This window comes from Eptatretus burgeri, chromosome 9 (genome assembly GCF_056783735.1).
Source record: "Eptatretus burgeri isolate ZD-2024b chromosome 9, Ebu_testis_v1, whole genome shotgun sequence".
NCBI lineage: Eukaryota > Metazoa > Chordata > Myxini > Myxiniformes > Myxinidae > Eptatretus > Eptatretus burgeri.
Genome location: NC_140969.1, coordinates 102,543,139 through 102,562,616, shown reverse-complemented (window position 1 = coordinate 102,562,616; position 19,478 = coordinate 102,543,139). Strand labels below are relative to the sequence as shown.

The window sequence follows — 19,478 nt, the reverse complement described above, 5'->3', positions numbered from 1 at the left end:
GGGGTGTGGGGGAGTGAGGGCAGTGCATGGAGAGTGAGGAATAGAGTCTTTGATGAAGAGAGCAACTCCTCCACCAAGGCGAGGCTCAGGTCTGTCATACCGGAGGAGGGAGTAACCAGGGAGAGATACTTGGGAGTCAGACACGTCTTGGGGGAGGAAAGTTTCTGTGAGGCAGATTATATCTGGTTTGTCAGTGGCAACCTGCATGGAAAGATCTGAAAGGTTTGAGCGAAGGCCCCGGATATTTGAGGTCCACACTTTTAATGAAGAGGTAGGGGAGGAGGCTTTGGGTGCATGGGGGGGGGGGGAGGGGGAGGGTAGGACAAGGGACGAGGGGGTAGGTAAGAAGGGTTGTTGAAAAAGTGTGGGGGATTGCAGAATATCTAGGGGAGGGGTCCGGATGAGGAGGAGAAAAGGTTCTGTGGTGCTGGGGGAGAGGGGGGTCAATAGAGGGGGAAGAAGGCAGTTGAGAATTTGAGGAGGTGGAGTGAAGAGATGGAGGTGAGAGGACAGTGGAAGGAGGCAGCTTTGTGGATGAGGGGGGGCAACTTTGAGAAGGATGAGAGAGGGATGAGTCATGAGAGAAAGGTGAGGGGGGAGTTTTTGAGAGAGGTGAGAAGGAGGCTTGGAGGGAGAAGAGTGGGATGGTTGCTTTGAGAGTGAGGGGTGAGAGGGGTGAGTTGGCACTGAAGTTGGAAAAAAAGAATGGTTGATGGAAAGCAAACATTCATAGCAAACTGGGTTTTTTTTTAAGTTTTAGGTCAGTTATGCGATTAAACACATTTCTTGAGGGATGCAATCAAGGCGAATCCAGAGAATGGAGAGAAGAAACGCTACAACGGTTGGATTTTTTAGGCAAGGTATGAAGGAAAGTTCGAATTGAGAGCAGTCTATTTAAATCGTGGAAGAGTACCACATGTGTGAAAGAGGAAGATGAAGCATTATAGGAGATCTTTTTTATTATTATTATTAATGTTTGAGAGAGTTTTCAACAGATTAGGTCATGTAAGTGTTGTAGAAAAAATCGAGGAAGAAGATGAGGAGAAGAAGAATAGGAGATGAAGAAGAAGAAGAAGAAGAAGAGGAAGAAGAAGAATTGAGAGTCGTGAGTGAGGAAGGAGAAAGGTTGCGGTTTTTTTTTTTTTGATTTAAGATAAAAAATAGAGTGATTGGTTGGGAGAGATTGGGGACGTTAGGAAGTGGGGAAGATAGAAATTGAAGGTAATGGGGAGAAAAAACAATACACGATCGTACACCGAGGGGAACCGGTTGGCCTGAAGCCTCGAGGGTAGGCCTGAAGCGTCCGGTAAGACAAAGTCGACAAATTCTCACAAGCTAGCACGATTTTTGAAACAAAACCGAACTTGGAACGCACAGTAACTTGTAAGTGAGAGAATAAACAGTTAAAACGGGACAGATAACGACCGGAAACTTAACTTTGAGATCGTCAGCAGAGAGCCCCGAACGAGACCTGTCGACGCTCCAAGCCCGGAACCGGAAGTTGATTGATCTACTTGACCACTACCCAATTGATCTACTACCCACGATAAATATGGTTTGACAAAGATGATGTCATCGCTCATGTGGTTGAGGAGCCATATTGGATCAAAGAAAAAAAACAACGTTAAAAAACAAAAAAGTTGGCTCGCACCAAGTCCTCAAGACTGCTCTGGGTATGTATTATATGAATACCATGTAATTTAATAAACTGTCACCCTGGTGTTTTGCAGGCAGTATGATTCGTCAATGTGTATTAAAAAAACCACTTGTGTTTGTTGTGTCTCGCTCTTGTAAGCTGGTCAGCATGTATTGAATGGTACAGAATGGGCACTTTCATGATTCTGACTGTATTCAAATATTCCATATTGGGACAGGCCATCCTTTTGGTCTTCTCTTAGAAACATAGATGCAAACCTTTGGTTCAGAGTATCAACGCTTCCTTATGTTTTGTTGAAGTAAGAGACAATATCTGGCTTCAGCCACCCTGCAGTTGTGGGCACATTGATGGCAATGGGTATGGGGCTCAGGGTAACACTTTTATTACACACATTTGGGACATGTTTTCCTGGTAATTCCAACCCCCTCTCCCCTTTCTTCTAGAGAGGTCGTTGTAATGTGTGCCTCAGTGACACATCAGTAATATTAGTGTAGGATCTTAATTAATGTGCTCTGGGAGATTTTTTTTATGCCTCCACTGACGAAGTTGCCGGAACCATTACGTTTTTGGGTTTTGTCCTACTGTCTCTCCGTCTGTGCACCCGTCCATGATAGGTTTTTGTTACCGCGATAACTTAAGAAGAGCTGGAGAGATCTCGGTCAAACTTGGTACAAGTATGTACACTGATGTAAATACGAACTTATTAGATTATGTGGTTAAGATTTTCAAAGGTCAAAGGTCTTGTCAGGTAAAAATGTGATACTTTAGAACAGCTGAGGGGGTTCAAATCAAACTTGGTACAAGTATGTACAGTAGACTCTCGTTATAATGGACTTCAGGGGACAGTGCTGACATGCTGTCGGCACTGGAGTCATTCACCTGTCGCCTATATGCAGCCAGGACTCCCGAGACGGGCGTGAATGTCCTGAGGTTCAGCATGTGGCGAGCAAAGAAGGGGGGAGTCGAGTCTGGACAACTACCTCCATGCAAGGACTGCCTGGAACAACATGCACATCGAGCAAACTATCAGTGTGCAGTCTGGCGACGGAGCTTGGAGGCCAATCCTGATATGGCAGCTCCTGAGCCTGGGTATGGCTGGGTCGTTGTAGACAACGGCAATCTGGATGTTCTGTGGATGAGTGGTCCACCTGCACCACAAGTAGTACTAGAGTTCATGTCATGCAAATGCTGCCGTGTTTGTGAACTCCCAACCTGCGAATGTATGGTCAATGGCTTGAAGTGCACAGACGAGTGTCGGCTGAAAGACTGTACCAATATGACAGACGACATAAAGGACAACCTTACCGATTGCTATACTTCAGAGGAAGAATCTGACAGTGGGGAAGAATAAGTGCAAAGTTCAGAATCAGACAGCTGTTATCATTGCCTCCCACTATGTTGTATGTAATTACTAATGAAACGTAGTAATGAACATTGTATTTTTGGGGTACTTGTGGCTAATTACTTATGGCCACAAGTCTACAGTGTCAAAAAAGAGAAGGATCAAGTCTGGTTTAGTCTGTCGTGCGTTCCGAATCATATATTTGGGGCCTGTTACATCCCCCCCGTCAGATTCCCCATACTTTCAACTCAATGTTTTTGCTACCATACATGAAAAATGCATTAACGAAGAAAAGGTATTTATTATGGGCGACCTTAATGCACGAATACCAAACCTCGAACGTTTTAACTCGCAAAACGGTTATTACACAAGAAACCCAGACACGAGATCAAACCAACACGGTCAAATTATTTTCGATTTGTGCAAAGAGCTGAACGTTCAGCCTATAAACCACTTTAATAACAACAATCTTCACTGTGACGGCGGGATGACATTTCGACAACGTAAGATATGGATCTCGCAATTAGACTGGACCTTGTGCTCTACAGAAAGCATCTCGTTAATAAAGTCATTTGAAGTTATTCGAGGCGAAAATCTCCCGACTAATCATGCAGTCCATGATAGCTCTTCCGTTACAACTACAATGAACAGCGATCCGTCTTCCATTACAAAATTTTGCCACAAAGTTCTTAAACAGATTTACGACTATTGATTCTTAACAAAAGTAAAATTTTCCATCTTGACTTATAGCATACCTCTCCATGAACACTACTAAATTCAGTTTATATTAATGGACTACTACTATATATCTAAGATGTGTATACTTTCATGCTTTACCCTCTGTATGTGATGGTAGTCAATAAATAATAATCATAATATTGGACAGCGGCAGTATGCTTTAACATATTGTGATGTCGGCGTGACATTTTCTATGCTGACTGCAATCAACGGCACTTTTATTTGGCACAGACTTGCCTCTTCCCATTTCAGTTTGCAAATCGAGAAAATGCCGACTAGTATGGGCTCCAGTCGAACTTTTGCAAAGTCGGTCTCGTTGATTTTAAAGATATTGGAGAAAAACGCGTTTGAAGATTGAAAAAGTAGTTCATTATCATTAAATAAATTACATATATAATGTAATTACACCATATTATTGTTATCAAAACACAAATTGATCTTGACAGTTAGATAATTATATATACATTTTACTTCGCAAACCTGCAAAGAAAAAAAATCGGCTAGTTTGACCCTCAATGAGCGCTCCCGAGCAGATAACGCCTAAAAACGAACATGGATGATGGGCCAGCAAACATTTTCGTGAAATATAGGTTATTTCTCACCAAAAAAGTAAGGTCTCCCTTTGCCCCAAATTTGATACTGAATTTTTGTCTTGCTCACGGACTACTGCTTCTGTCCGGCTTCTACCTTTTCTATTATCTCCACTTTCGTCGATAGGTCGATCGCTTTTCTTTTCCCCATTACTGTATCACGATGCACAGTGTAGGGAATGTAGATATGCTGTGGCCACATGAGAGAGCCTGGACCCAACCTCTAAGCAGGCCCTTGTATACTAAATGTACGAGCGATCATCAACCGATCAATAGGTTAGACTGGCTGACATTTGGGAATCCCCAGTTTCTCTTTTGCGTACACGCTGAGGGATTTCCCAGTTTCTCTTTGCGGACAGCTGAGTGCATTCGGCTGTTTAAATGCAAATAATTGCCCGATATGATCGTTTTTTGTTGACGAAATCTTGCTCGAAGTCCATTATAAGGACAGTATTTTTGCTCTCGGGACCTCGGAAAAAGTCCATTATAAAGAAAAGTCCATTATAAGGAGAGTTTTTTTTGTACATAAAGTATATTGAATGATCACGGGATTGGCGAAAAAGTCCATCATAGAGAGATGTCCATTATACAGGGGGTCCATTATAACGAGAGTCTACTGTATAATGACACGTAACAAAGTGGGCAGAAGCATATCGGTCGACGTGGCGATGTCAAATTATGTCTAGTTTGTATACAAAGTCAATGTTCGAGGAAGATCTAGAACACAGAATAGATCAGGACGCAATGTCAGTACCAAAGGAACATCGGAAAGAGAGGGGGGAAACCAACGGCAGTGCTGAGGGAGAAAAATAGATGGACACGGCCAAACAAGGGATGTGGGTTGGTTTGATAATAATAGTTGTTTGTTGGATACAATTCATTTTAGTTATTTCTAAAATATCTGGGATGCCTCAATCTCTTCGTGAATTCTTAGCAAGTGTCACTTTGCCACTGTGGGAAGCAATGCCAGATCTGAGCACACATAGCTAAAGGTAGGCAGTCACCTTTGCAGGATGCATGGTTTGCAGTTTTGCAGCAGGCTGGACGCAACGATAAACTGTCACCCTGATTATTCCACAGGCAGAGCAATGCATCAACTAACGTGCTGTGTGATAAATGGGAAATTAAGTTGGTGACTTGTCTGCAAACATTGGTCGTTGGTGGACCTTAACCATCTCGGTTTTGGCTCAGGAAGAGTTGGCAAGTACATCGGTAACCTGGCCAAGTTCCAAATTTCGGCCCTCACTACCTCGAGGTAGGCAACAGCAACTCATTCAGTGTAATTATTGCCATGGGACTACTTCGGCAACACAGAACATGCCTTAAGGCAGATCACTAAACAACTTGTAGTGAAAAGGTATCAATAAAAGGAACCACAACCTGGAAATGGGGAAGAGATTTTTCTCTGAGATGTATTTAAATATATTCACATAACATTATCTTCCTTTGTGTCTTGTGCAGATTGGCACAAATGCTGAAAGAAGACAACAACACCATTCAACATCATTATATTTTCAGCCATCGGGATACCGTGTTGAGCCACTAAAAGGAAGAGGCACTTTCAGCACGAGTTACAACACAGATATTTCAGTACCAGGTGTCACACTGGTAAACCAACGAATGCGAAATCCAGGTGTGGTTGACAGTATCGACGAGGAGGGTTCAGGCCCAAATTTATCTGGAAACTTACAATCTCCAGATGAAAGAACCAACAATCAAATTGGTCATATTGGCTTTGATGGACCAAAGGGAAAGCTGAGATTGCCAACATTAAAGATGCCAAAATTTAAAACATCTGATTCAAGTGGAACATATACATTGAATAGGGTTACACCTGGATTGGAAAGCAGTCCTCCAAATTTTGATGCTAAGCACAACACACTAAATATGAATGGTCAGGGCATTGAGGCATCGATTGGCGGACCTAGTGGTCATCTGAAAGACAAAAGTGGAAAATGGACAATGCCAGGTTTAAAAATGCCCAAGGGAAACATTGGCAAACCCAATATCAAAGGTCCAGATGGTGATCTTGACTTGAACATTTCCAAACCTGATATGAACCTTAAAGGACCACATCTGAAAGGTGACCTGAAATCTCCAAACATAGACATAAATGCCCCAAAGGTTGATCTTGATGTAGACTCACCAGATGTTGATCTCGATCTCCCTAAAGCAAAGTTCAAAATGCCAAGCATGTCCATGCCAAAGTTTGGTTTCAAGGGAGGAAATATCGAAGGACCAGATATGGATTCTGACATTAGTGGACCAAATGTTGATATTAAAGGACACGATAGTAAGTTTAAAATGCCAGGTTTCAGCATGCCTGACGTTCACCTCAGCAAGCCCAATTTCAAAGGTTCACATGGTGATCTTGATTTGAACATTTCCAAACCTGACGTGAACCTTGAAGGACCACATTTGAAAGGTGATCTGAAGTCACCAAACATCGACATAAATGCCCCAAAGGTTGATCTTGACGTAGACTCACCAGATGTTGATCTCGATCTCCCCAAAGCAAAGTTCAAAATGCCAAACATGTCCATGCCAAAGATTGGCATCAAGGGACGAAATATCGAAGGACCACATGGTGATCTTGATTTGAACATTTCCAAACCTGACGTGAACCTTGAAGGACCACATTTGAAAGGTGACCTGAAGTCACCAAACATCGACATAAATGCCCCAAAGGTTGATCTTGACGTAGACTCACCAGATGTTGATCTCGATCTCCCCAAAGCAAAGTTCAAAATGCCAAACATGTCCATGCCAAAGATTGGCATCAAGGGACGAAATATCGAAGGACCAGATCTGGATTCTGACATTAGTGGACCAAATCTTGATATTAAAGGACACGATAGTAAGTTTAAAATGCCAGGTTTCAGCATGCCTGACGTTCACCTCAGCAAGCCCAATTTCAAAGGTTCACATGGTGATCTTGATTTGAACATTTCCAAACCTGACGTGAACCTTGAAGGACCACATTTGAAAGGTGACCTGAAGTCACCAAACATCGACATAAATGCCCCAAAGGTTGATCTTGACGTAGACTCACCAGATGTTGATCTCAATCTCCCCAAAGCAAAGTTCAAAATGCCAAACATGTCCATGCCAAAGTTTGGCATCAAGGGACGAAATATCGAAGGACCACATGGTGATCTTGATTTGAACATTTCCAAACCTGACATGAACCTTGAAGGACCACATCTGAAAGGTGACCTGAAATCTCCAAACATAGACATGAATGCCCCAAATGTTGATCTTGATGTAGACTCACCAGATGTTGATTTAAATCTCCCCAAACCAAAGTTCAATATGCCAAGCATGTCCATGCCAAAGTTTGGTTTCAAGGGAGGAAATATCGAAGGACCAGATATGGATTCTGACATTAGTGGACCAAATCTTGATATTAAAGGACACGATAGTAAGTTTAAAATGCCAGGTTTCAGCATGCCTGACGTTCACCTCAGCAAGCCCAATTTCAAAGGTTCACATGGTGATCTTGATTTGAACATTTCCAAACCTGACGTGAACCTTGAAGGACCACATTTGAAAGGTGACCTGAAGTCACCAAACATCGACATAAATGCCCCAAAGGTTGATCTTGACGTAGACTCACCAGATGTTGATCTCAATCTCCCCAAAGCAAAGTTCAAAATGCCAAACATGTCCATGCCAAAGTTTGGCATCAAGGGACGAAATATCGAAGGACCACATGGTGATCTTGATTTGAACATTTCCAAACCTGACATGAACCTTGAAGGACCACATCTGAAAGGTGACCTGAAATCTCCAAACATAGACATGAATGCCCCAAATGTTGATCTTGATGTAGACTCACCAGATGTTGATTTAAATCTCCCCAAACCAAAGTTCAATATGCCAAGCATGTCCATGCCAAAGTTTGGTTTCAAGGGAGGAAATATCGAAGGACCAGATATGGATTCTGACATTAGTGGACCAAATCTTGATATTAAAGGACACGATAGTAAGTTTAAAATGCCAGGTTTCAGCATGCCTGACGTTCACCTCAGCAAGCCCAATTTCAAAGGTTCACATGGTGATCTTGATTTGAACATTTCCAAACCTGACGTGAACCTTGAAGGACCACATTTGAAAGGTGACCTGAAGTCACCAAACATCGACATAAATGCCCCAAAGGTTGATCTTGATGTAGACTCACCAGATGTTGATCTCAATCTCCCCAAAGCAAAGTTCAATATGGCAAACATGTCCATGCCAAAGTTTGGTTTCAAGGGACGAAATGTTGAAGGACCAGATATGGATTCTGACATTAGTGGTCCAAACCTTGATATTAAAGGACACGATAGTAAGTTTAAAATGCCAGGTTTCAGCTTGCCTGACGTTCACCTCAGCAAACCCAAAATCAAAGGCCCAGATGGTGATCTTGATTTGAACATTTCCAAACCTGACATGAACCTTGAAGGACCACATCTGAAAGGTGACCTGAAATCTCCAAACATAGACATAAATGCCCCAAAGGTTGATCTTGATGTAGACTCTCCAGATGTTGATCTCAATCTCCCCAAAGCAAAGCTCAAAATGCCAAACATGTCCATGCCAAAGTTTGGTTTCAAGGGACGAAATGTTGAAGGACCAGATATGGATTCTGACATTAGTGGACCAAATCTTGATATTAAAGGACACGATAGTAAGTTTAAAATGCCAGGTTTCAGCATGCCTGACGTTCACCTCAGCAAGCCCAATTTCAAAGGTTCACATGGTGATCTTGATTTGAACATTTCCAAACCTGACGTGAACCTTGAAGGACCACATTTGAAAGGTGACCTGAAGTCACCAAACATCGACATAAATGCCCCAAAGGTTGATCTTGATGTAGACTCACCAGATGTTGATCTCAATCTCCCCAAAGCAAAGTTCAATATGGCAAACATGTCCATGCCAAAGTTTGGTTTCAAGGGACGAAATGTTGAAGGACCAGATATGGATTCTGATATTAGTGGTCCAAACCTTGATATTAAAGGACACGATAGTAAGTTTAAAATGCCAGGTTTCAGCTTGCCTGACGTTCACCTCAGCAAACCCAAAATCAAAGGCCCAGATGGTGATCTTGATTTGAACATTTCCAAACCTGACATGAACCTTGAAGGACCACATCTGAAAGGTGACCTGAAATCTCCAAACATAGACATAAATGCCCCAAAGGTTGATCTTGATGTCGACTCTCCAGATGTTGATCTCAATCTCCCCAAAGCAAAGCTCAAAATGCCAAACATGTCCATGCCAAAGTTTGGTTTCAAGGGCCGAAATGTTGAAGGACCAGATATGGATTCTGACATTCGTGGACCAAATCTTGATATGAAAGGACACGATAGTAAGTTTAAAATGCCAGGTTTCAGCATGCCTGACGTTCACCTCAGCAAGCCCAATTTCAAAGGTTCACATGGTGATCTTGATTTGAACATTTCCAAACCTGACGTGAACCTTGAAGGACCACATTTGAAAGGTGACCTGAAGTCACCAAACATCGACATAAATGCCCCAAAGGTTGATCTTGATGTAGACTCACCAGATGTTGATCTCAATCTCCCCAAAGCAAAGCTCAAAATGCCAAACATGTCCATGCCAAAGTTTGGTTTCAAGGGAGGAAATATCGAAGGACCAGATATGGATTCTGACATTAGTGGTCCAAACCTTGATATTAAAGGACATGGCAGTAAGATTAAAATGCCAGGTTTCAACATGCCTGATGTTCACCTCAGCAAACCGGATATCAAAGGTCCAGATGGTGATCTTGATTTGAACATTTCCAAACCTGACATGAACCTCCAAGGACCACATCTGAAAGGTGACCTGAAATCTCCAAACATAGACATAAATGCCCCGAAGGTTGATCTTGATGCAGACTCACCATATGTTGATCTCGATCTCCCCAAAGCAAAGTTCAAAATGCCAAACATGTCCTTGCCAAAGTTTGGTTTCAAGGGAGGAAATATCGAAGGACCAGATATATATTCTGACATGAGTGGTCCAAACCTTGATACTAAAGGACATGGTAGTAAGTTTAAAATGCCAGGTTTCAACATGCCTGACGTTCACCTCAGCAAGCCCAATTTCAAAGGATCACATGGTGATCTTGATTTGAACATTTCCAAACCTGACATGAACCTTGAAGGACCACATTTGAAAGGTGACCTGAAATCACCAAGCACAGACATAAATGCCCCGAAGGTTGATCTTGATGTCGACTCACCAGATGTTGATCTCAATCTCCCCAAAGCAAAGCTCAAACTGCCAAACATGTCCATGCCAAAGTTTGGTTTCAAGGGAGGAAAAATCGAAGGACCAGATATGGATTCTGACATTAGTGGTCCAAATCTTGATATTAAAGGACATGGTAGTAAGTTTGAAATGCCAAGTTTAAGCATGCCTGATGTTCACCTCAGCAAACCCAATATCAGTGGTCCAGATGGTGATCTTGATTTGAACATTTCCAAACCTGACATGAACTTTGAAGCACCACATCTGAAGGGTGACCTGAAATCTCCAAACATAGACATAAATGCCCCAAAGGTTGATCTTGATGTCGACTCACCAGATGTTGATGTCAATCTCCCCAAAGCAAAGTTCAATATGCCAAACATGTCCATGCCAAAGTTTGGCATCAAGAGAGGAAACATTGAAGGACCAGAAATGGATTCTGACATGAGTGGACCAAATCTTGATATTAAAGGACATGGTCGTAAGTTTAAAATGCCAGGTTTCAACATGCCTGATGTTCAACTCAGCAAGCCCAATTTCAAAGGTTCACATGGTGATCTTGATTTGAATATTTCCAAACCTGACATGAACCTTGAAGGACCACATTTGAAAGCTGACCTGAAATCACCAAACATAGACATAAATGCTCCGAAGGTTGATCTTGATGTCGACTCACCAGATGTTGATGTCAATCTCCCCAAAGGAAAGTTGAAAATGCCAAAAATGTCCATGCCAAAGATTGGTATCAAGGGAGGAAATATTAAAGCACCAAATTTGGATTCTGACATTAGTGGACCAAATCTTGATATCAAAGGACATAGCAGTAAGTTTAAAATGCCTGATGTTCATCTCAGCAAACCGGATATCAAAGGTCCACAAGGTGATCTTGACTTGAACCTTTCCAAACCTGATGTGAATCTTAAAGGACCACGTTTGAAGGGTGACCTGAAATCACCAAACATAGACATAAATGCCCCAAAGGTTGATCTTGATGTAGACTCACCAGATATTGATGTCAATCTCCCCAAAGGAAAGTTCAAAATGCCAAAAATGTCCATGCCAAACTTTGGTGTCAAGGGAGGAAATATCAAAGGATCAAATTTGGATTCTGACATTAGTGGACCAAATCTTGATATTAAAGGACATGGCAGCAAATTTAAAATGCCAGGTTTCAACATGCCTGATGTTGACCTCAGCAAACCAGATATCAGAGGTCCACATGGTGATCTTGACTTGAACCTTTCCAAACCTGATGTGAATCTTGAAGGACCACAGTTGAAAGGTGATCTGAAATCCCCAAAGGTTGATCTTGATGTAGACTCACCAGATATTGATGTCAATCTTCCCAAAGCAAAGCTCACAATGCCAAACATGTCCATGCCAAAGTTTGGTATCAAGGGAGGAAATATCGAAGGACCCAAAATGGATTCTGACATTAGTGGACCAAATCTTGATATTAAAGGACATGGCAGTAAGTTTAAAATGCCAGGTTTCAACATGCCTGACGTTCACCTCAGCAAACCCAATATCAAAGGTCCACATGGTGATCTTGACTTGAACATTTCCAAACCTGACGTGAGTGTTAAAGGACCACATCTGAAAGGTGACCTGAAATCTCCAAATGTGGACATAAGTGCCCCAAACGTTGATCTTGATGTAGACTCACCAGATGTTGATGTCAATCTCCCCAAAGGAAAGTTCAAAATGCCAAACATGTCCATGCCGAAGTTTGGTATCAAGGGAGGAAATATCGAAGGACCACATTTGGATTCTGACATTAGTGGTCCAAACCTTGATATTAAGGGACGTGGTAGTAAGTTTGAAATGCCAAGTTTCAGCATGCCTGATGTTCATCTCAGCAAACCCAATATCAAAGGCCCAGATGGTGATCTTGACATGAACATTTCCAAACCTGACATGAACGTTAAAAGACCACGTTTGAAGGGTGACCTGAAATCTCCAAACATTGATATAAATTCCCCGAAGGTTGATCTTGATGTCGACTCACCAGATGTTGATCTCAATCTCCCCAAAGCAAAGCTCAAAATGCCAAACATGTCCATGCCAAAGTTTGGTATCAAGGGAGGAAATGTTGAAGGACCAGATATGGATTCTGACATTCGTGGACCAAATCTTGATATGAAAGGACACGATAGTAAGTTTAAAATGCCAGGTTTCAGCATGCCTGACGTTCACCTCAGCAAGCCCAATTTCAAAGGTTCACATGGTGATCTTGATTTGAACATTTCCAAACCTGACGTGAACCTCAAAGGACCACGTCTGAAAGGTGACCTGAAATCTCCAAACATGGACATAAATGCCCCAAAGGTTGATTTTGATGTCGACTCACCAGATGTTGATCTCAATCTCCCCAAAGGAAAGTTAAAGTCGAAAACTTTGGGACTCTCTGCAACGACTCCAAAAGTTAACACAGGAGCAACATTTCCAGGTTTCAACACAAAAGGCGGGATCAACATTCAATCACCTTCAATTAGCTCACCCTCTCTTGCTGTGGAATCTCCACGTGGAAGATTTAAAAAGCCGCGGTTCAAGATACCCAAAGTTGGATTTTCAGGACCCAGAACAAAAGCACCTTCTTCTGGATTAAGCATATCAACACCCAACTTAGACACACCTCAATTTGGTGTAAAAACAAAAGGAAACATACCAAATCTTGAGCCACATGGAGCAAACATAAATCTCAAAACACCAAAAGCGGGATTAAATGCGTCAACTCAAAAATTTGATGTTGATATAAATGCCCCAGATATTGATGCTGACATTGAAGGACCAAATGTCGATGTAAGAGGAAGTGGTGGAAAGTGGAAAATGCCAAGTTTAAACATGGCCAACATTGATATTGGCAAACCCAATATCAAAGGCCCAGATGGTGATCTTGACTTGAACATTTCCAAACCTGACGTGAACCTCAAAGGACCACATCTGAAAGGTGACCTGAAATCTCCAAACATAGACATAAATGCCCCAAATGTTGATCTTGATGTCGACTCACCAGATGTTGATTTCAATCTCCCCAAACCAAAGTTCAATATGCCAAACATGTCCATGCCAAAGTTTGGTTTCAAGGGAGGAAAAATCGAAGGACCAGATATAGATTCTGACATTAGTGGTCCAAATCTTGATATTAAAGGACACGATAGTAAGACGAAAATGCCAGGTTTCAGCATGCCTGATGTTCACCTCAGCAAACCCAAAATCAAAGGCCCAGATGGTGATCTTGACTTGAACATTTCCAAACCTGACATGAACCTCAGAGGACCACATCTGAAAGGTGACCTGAAATCTCCAAACATAGACATAAATGCCCCAAATGTTGATCTTGATGTCGACTCACCAGATGTTGATTTCAATCTCCCCAAACCAAAGTTCAATATGCCAAACATGTCCATGCCAAAGTTTGGTTTCAAGGGAGGAAAAATCGAAGGACCAGATATGGATTCTGACATTAGTGGTCCAAACCTTGATATTAAAGGACACGATAGTAAGATTAAAATGCCAGGTTTCAGCATGCCTGATGTTCACCTCAGCAAACCCAAAATCAAAGGCCCAGATGGTGATCTTGGCTTGAACATTTCCAAACCTGACATGAACCTCAAAGGACCACATCTGAAAGGTGACCTGAAATCTCCAAACATAGACATAAATGCCCCAAATGTTGATCTTGATGTCGACTCACCCGATGTTGATTTCAATCTCCCCAAACCAAAGTTCAATATGCCAAACATGTCCATGCCAAAGTTTGGTTTCAAGGGAGGAAAAATCGAAGGACCAGATATAGATTCTGACATTAGTGGTCCAAATCTTGATATTAAAGGACACGATAGTAAGACGAAAATGCCAGGTTTCAGCATGCCTGATGTTCACCTCAGCAAACCCAAAATCAAAGGCCCAGATGGTGATCTTGACTTGAACATTTCCAAACCTGACATGAACCTCAGAGGACCACATCTGAAAGGTGACCTGAAATCTCCAAACATAGACATAAATGCCCCAAATGTTGATCTTGATGTCGACTCACCAGATGTTGATTTCAATCTCCCCAAACCAAAGTTCAATATGCCAAACATGTCCATGCCAAAGTTTGGTTTCAAGGGAGGAAAAATCGAAGGACCAGATATAGATTCTGACATTAGTGGTCCAAACCTTGATATTAAAGGACACGATAGTAAGACGAAAATGCCAGGTTTCAGCATGCCTGATGTTCACCTCAGCAAACCCAAAATCAAAGGCCCAGATGGTGATCTTGACTTGAACATTTCCAAACCTGACGTGAACCTCAAAGGACCACATCTGAAAGGTGACCTGAAATCTCCAAACATAGACATAAATGCCCCAAATGTTGATCTTGATGTCGACTCACCAGATGTTGATTTCAATCTCCCCAAAGCAAAGTTCAATATGCCAAACATGTCCATGCCAAAGTTTGGTTTCAAGGGAGGAAAAATCGAAGGACCAGATATAGATTCTGACATTAGTGGTCCAAATCTTGATATTAAAGGACACGATAGTAAGACGAAAATGCCAGGTTTCAGCATGCCTGATGTTCACCTCAGCAAACCCAAAATCAAAGGCCCAGATGGTGATCTTGACTTGAACATTTCCAAACCTGACATGAACCTCAGAGGACCACATCTGAAAGGTGACCTGAAATCTCCAAACATAGACATAAATGCCCCAAATGTTGATCTTGATGTCGACTCACCAGATGTTGATTTCAATCTCCCCAAACCAAAGTTCAATATGCCAAACATGTCCATGCCAAAGTTTGGTTTCAAGGGAGGAAAAATCGAAGGACCAGATATAGATTCTGACATTACTGGTCCAAATCTTGATATTAAAGGACACGATAGTAAGACTAAAATGCCAGGTTTCAGCATGCCTGATGTTCACCTCAGCAAACCCAAAATCAAAGGCCCAGATGGTGATCTTGACTTGAACATTTCCAAACCTGACGTGAACCTCAAAGGACCACATCTGAAAGGTGACCTGAAATCTCCAAACATAGACATAAATGCCCCAAATGTTGATCTTGATGTCAACTCACCAGATGTTGATTTCAATCTCCCCAAAGCAAAGTTCAATATGCCAAACATGTCCATGCCAAAGTTTGGTTTCAAGGGAGGAAATATCGAAGGACCAGATATGGATTCTGACATTAGTGGTCCAAACCTTGATATTAAAGGACACGATAGTAAGATTAAAATGCCAGGTTTCAGCATGCCTGATGTTCACCTCAGCAAACCCAAAATCAAAGGCCCAGATGGTGATCTTGATTTGAACATTTCCAAACCTGACGTGAACTTCAAAGGACCACATCTGAAAGGTGACCTGAAATCTCCAAACATAGACATAAATGCCCCAAAGGTTGATCTTGATGTTGACTCAGCAGATGTTGATTTCAATCTCCCCAAAGGAAAGTTCAATATGCCAAACATGTCCATGCCAAAATTCGACATGAAAGGTGTTAAAATAGAAGGCCCAGAATTAAATGCAAATGTGAATACACCCAAAGCAGGTGTGGATTTGTCATTCCCCAAAATTGAATGTGATGTGAATGCCCCAGATTTGGATGCTGACATTAGTGGACCGAATGTTAACGTTAAAAGACCTGGTTTCAAATCATCAGTACTTCCAAAGCCATATATTAACATTGGTAGTAAAATTCACAAGCCAAATGTTGATCTGACAGCTTCATCTCTCAAAGGTGATGTTGATGTGTCCAGTGATCTGAGAGCATCAAATTTGAGTGATGATTTCAGTGGTCCAGAAATTGATGTTGGAGCACCCAAAGGAAAGTGGAAGTTTCCATCTTTGGGAATCCATGAACGCTCTCCAAAAGTTAAAGCAGGAGCTTCTTTTCCCAGTTTAAATGCTGGAGGCAATATCCATGTTCAGTCCCCTGCAGTTTCCTCACCAAATGTTTATATGGATGCTTCTCCTAAACCATCAAAACGATCAATACTAAAACTCCCCAAAGTTGGATTTTCAGCACCTAAAAAAAATCCCGACCTTCGCACGTCTATGCCTGACTTTGATTCTTCAGATGTAAACTTGAAAGGAAAAACGAGCATTCCAAATGTGGAAATTGAGGTCCCAAATTCAAGAACGCCCAAAGGAGCATTAAACGTCAGATCACCAAATGTATTTGCTGAAATTGAAAATGACATTCCGAAAAGTCAATCGTCTGAGCCAAACATGAATATCGATGCACCGGATGTGAAGTTGAGGGGTGATGGGCTCGATCTCAAAAAATCCTTAGATATAGATATTAATTCAAAGAGTCAAAACTTTTATGAACAGTTGAATGAATCTGATATTTCTCCAGGTGGATTCAATTTGAAAATGCCAGTTTTTAAAGTCTCTCGACCAAACGTCAAGAGGTCTGATAACTAAATCTTGCCAAAGCCAAAAAAGTCAGACTTTCAAAGTTTTGCCCATCATTTCTCTTGAGCTCAAAATAACACCAGTAAGAGCTTTAAAATCAAAAGGCGCTCACTCTCTTGGTAGCAATGTAACATGAGATGGAAACAAGGATGATATTTAAGTGAGCAACATGTAAAGTATAATTCAGTTGCACCTTCCAAAACTTGGTTTGAAAAACTGCAATTTCCACAAATTGATTATTCCATCATTGGGGCAGCAGAGAGAGGGAGGGTGGGGTTGAACATTATCCACTTTGAAATACTTTATACCCACACTTGCGATCCTCATGAAATTTTCCACTTTTGTAATGTTTCCAATATAATAATGTGGTTATTAGATTGCAATTTTGTGGTGTTTCTTTGATTACATTTTCTTTTTATTTCCTCTAGTCAATGTGCATAATAGGGTTCTTATGGTTCCACTTAATTTTATGACAAATTGCTTTTAATTGATTATATTAATTCAATTTTTAATGATTCTGTTCAAAAATTTTCCAAAAAAGGATAAAGTTTGGACATTTGCTTTGGGTTTATGATGCATTCATTATTTTTTTAACTCTTCCATGAGCCTCGATTTGTGTACAAAGAAGTAATTTTCTTCCAAAAAAAAAAAACACAAAAAAGTTGATATTTCCAGAGACTGATTTGTTAAAATAAATATTTTACAAATGTATCAATATCGGAACCTTTCTCGCTGGCTCATATACATAGTTTTGATTACATTTTACGATCCTTTGTTCTACAATATTTTTTTTACATTACTGTGTTTTAATTCTTGCTTGCTTGTGAAGGTTGTTAGTTCATTTGTGCACTTAAATGAATCACCTGTTCTATACACATTTCTGACAACTGTGATGGGCTTTTTGCATAGCTATGACGTTAATAATGTACATATGAATGTTTATTTTCTTAATATGTATGAATAAAATTAATAAATGCCATTGGGAAGTAAACGTATATTGAATACAGTGAAGGTGTTTTTGTTACTTGAACATTTTAGCTCACCTGGACTTTAGCCAGGTGAGTGAGTGAGTGAGTGAGTCAGTCAGTCAGTCCGTAAACACTTCAGCCATTATCGCTTGAACCAAACCCACAATTTTGATGAAACTTGGTCACAAGCTTCATATCTGAGGCTTAACAAAGGTGTATCGACTGCATCAAAATCTGCACTGATTAAAGGGGTCTATGAGGGGGAGGGGGGGTTTGACCCCAACAAAATACTGTAGGTATTTGCTCTTTTCTCCAAAACTACACACACGATTTCGATGAAACTTGACCACAACCTTCATCACCCTTAATGTACCAAAGTTTGTTCACAGCATTAAAAAAAATCCAGGGTCGGAGGGGACTTATGGGGAGGGGAGGGGTTGAGCCCCCAAAATAGGTATTTGCTGTCTTCTCCGAAAATACACACAATTTCAATGGAACTTGACCACAACCTTCATCACACGTGATGTACCAAAGTTTGTTCACAGCATTAACAAAATCAGGGTCTCAGAAAGTCTGTGACTGAGGGTGGGGGGGGGAGGGAGGAGGGGGGACGAGAGTTGAGTGACTGTTGTTCCTGATTCAGGTGAGCTTAAGGACGTGCAGTCCTATTTTTACATGTACTTACACGTGTAAGACTCAAAGCAGAACATTTATTCACACATACAAGTGTTGAGTTTTATTTAAATAAAATAAAAAATAATTAATTCCTGGTCACTGATTGCATTGACCAGGCTATACTATTGAGAAATCCATTACTAAAACTAGAACAGTACTCGATAGAGCCATACCTCCATCAGACTGCACAGTTTACGTTTTGTATCCCATTAATAGGCTGGATCTGCATCCGGACCTTAACCGAAATCGAATCAGCTTGTTCTTGTCACCAGCCCATTCATCCACCAAGTTTTGTCATATTAACCCATTGTTACGTGTTGGCCTCAGACACCACAACGAGTGCACCGGTAACCATAAGGGCACTCAGAAAATTAATAGAGACATTACTGTGCTCTTCGTGGTGGTTTAAGGGTGGAACTAACATATGACAAGAGACAGAAGGGTAACTTTATAAGGAATATTTTTTAATCCCTACTCTCTACCTTAAGCACAATAATACGAATTAAATGTAACACTGAATGACTTCTCTAAGAATCCTCCAATTAAATATGTACAAACGTCACAGACAACAATTCAGCTTTAAGTTAACTCACGACTCTCAATGTGGAAACTTAGCTCAAGCAAGGAGTACATACAGTAACCCCAGCAGGTAATAAATGGGTGAAAGGTCAGCAGTGAGCATGGTTGAAAGGATCTAGTCTGGAGGGTGCGCACAGGATGAAGCCAACTGGACAGTCACGTTTTACAAGTCCTCAGAAAGTGAAGTCCTCATATCACCAAAGCATGGAGAAGAACCCAAGTCCACAGGTAAAGCTGTATCACAGATGATGAAGGCAGGAACTCCAAACTGTAAAGCATGATGT

The 19,478-nt window shown here is 41.3% G+C and overlaps 1 protein-coding gene across 3 annotated transcripts in view; it reads left to right on the top strand.

Moving 5' to 3' along the window:
- LOC147020770 (uncharacterized) overlaps positions 1–17,967 on the top strand; it is a 60,891-nt gene extending 42,924 nt beyond the window's left edge. The window contains exons 5-6 of one of the 3 annotated variants that reach the window (XM_085896389.1): positions 5,789–9,511; positions 9,854–17,967. In XM_085896389.1, coding sequence (XP_085752515.1) covers positions 5,789–9,511; positions 9,854–16,981 — 10,851 coding nt within the window. In that variant the 3' untranslated portion in view covers positions 16,982–17,967. Of the gene's footprint in view, positions 1–5,788 lie in introns of all 3 variants that reach the window. The other 2 variants (XM_085896388.1, XM_085896386.1) reach the window with 2 other exon arrangements.
- The last annotated feature ends 1,511 nt before the right edge of the window (positions 17,968–19,478 follow it).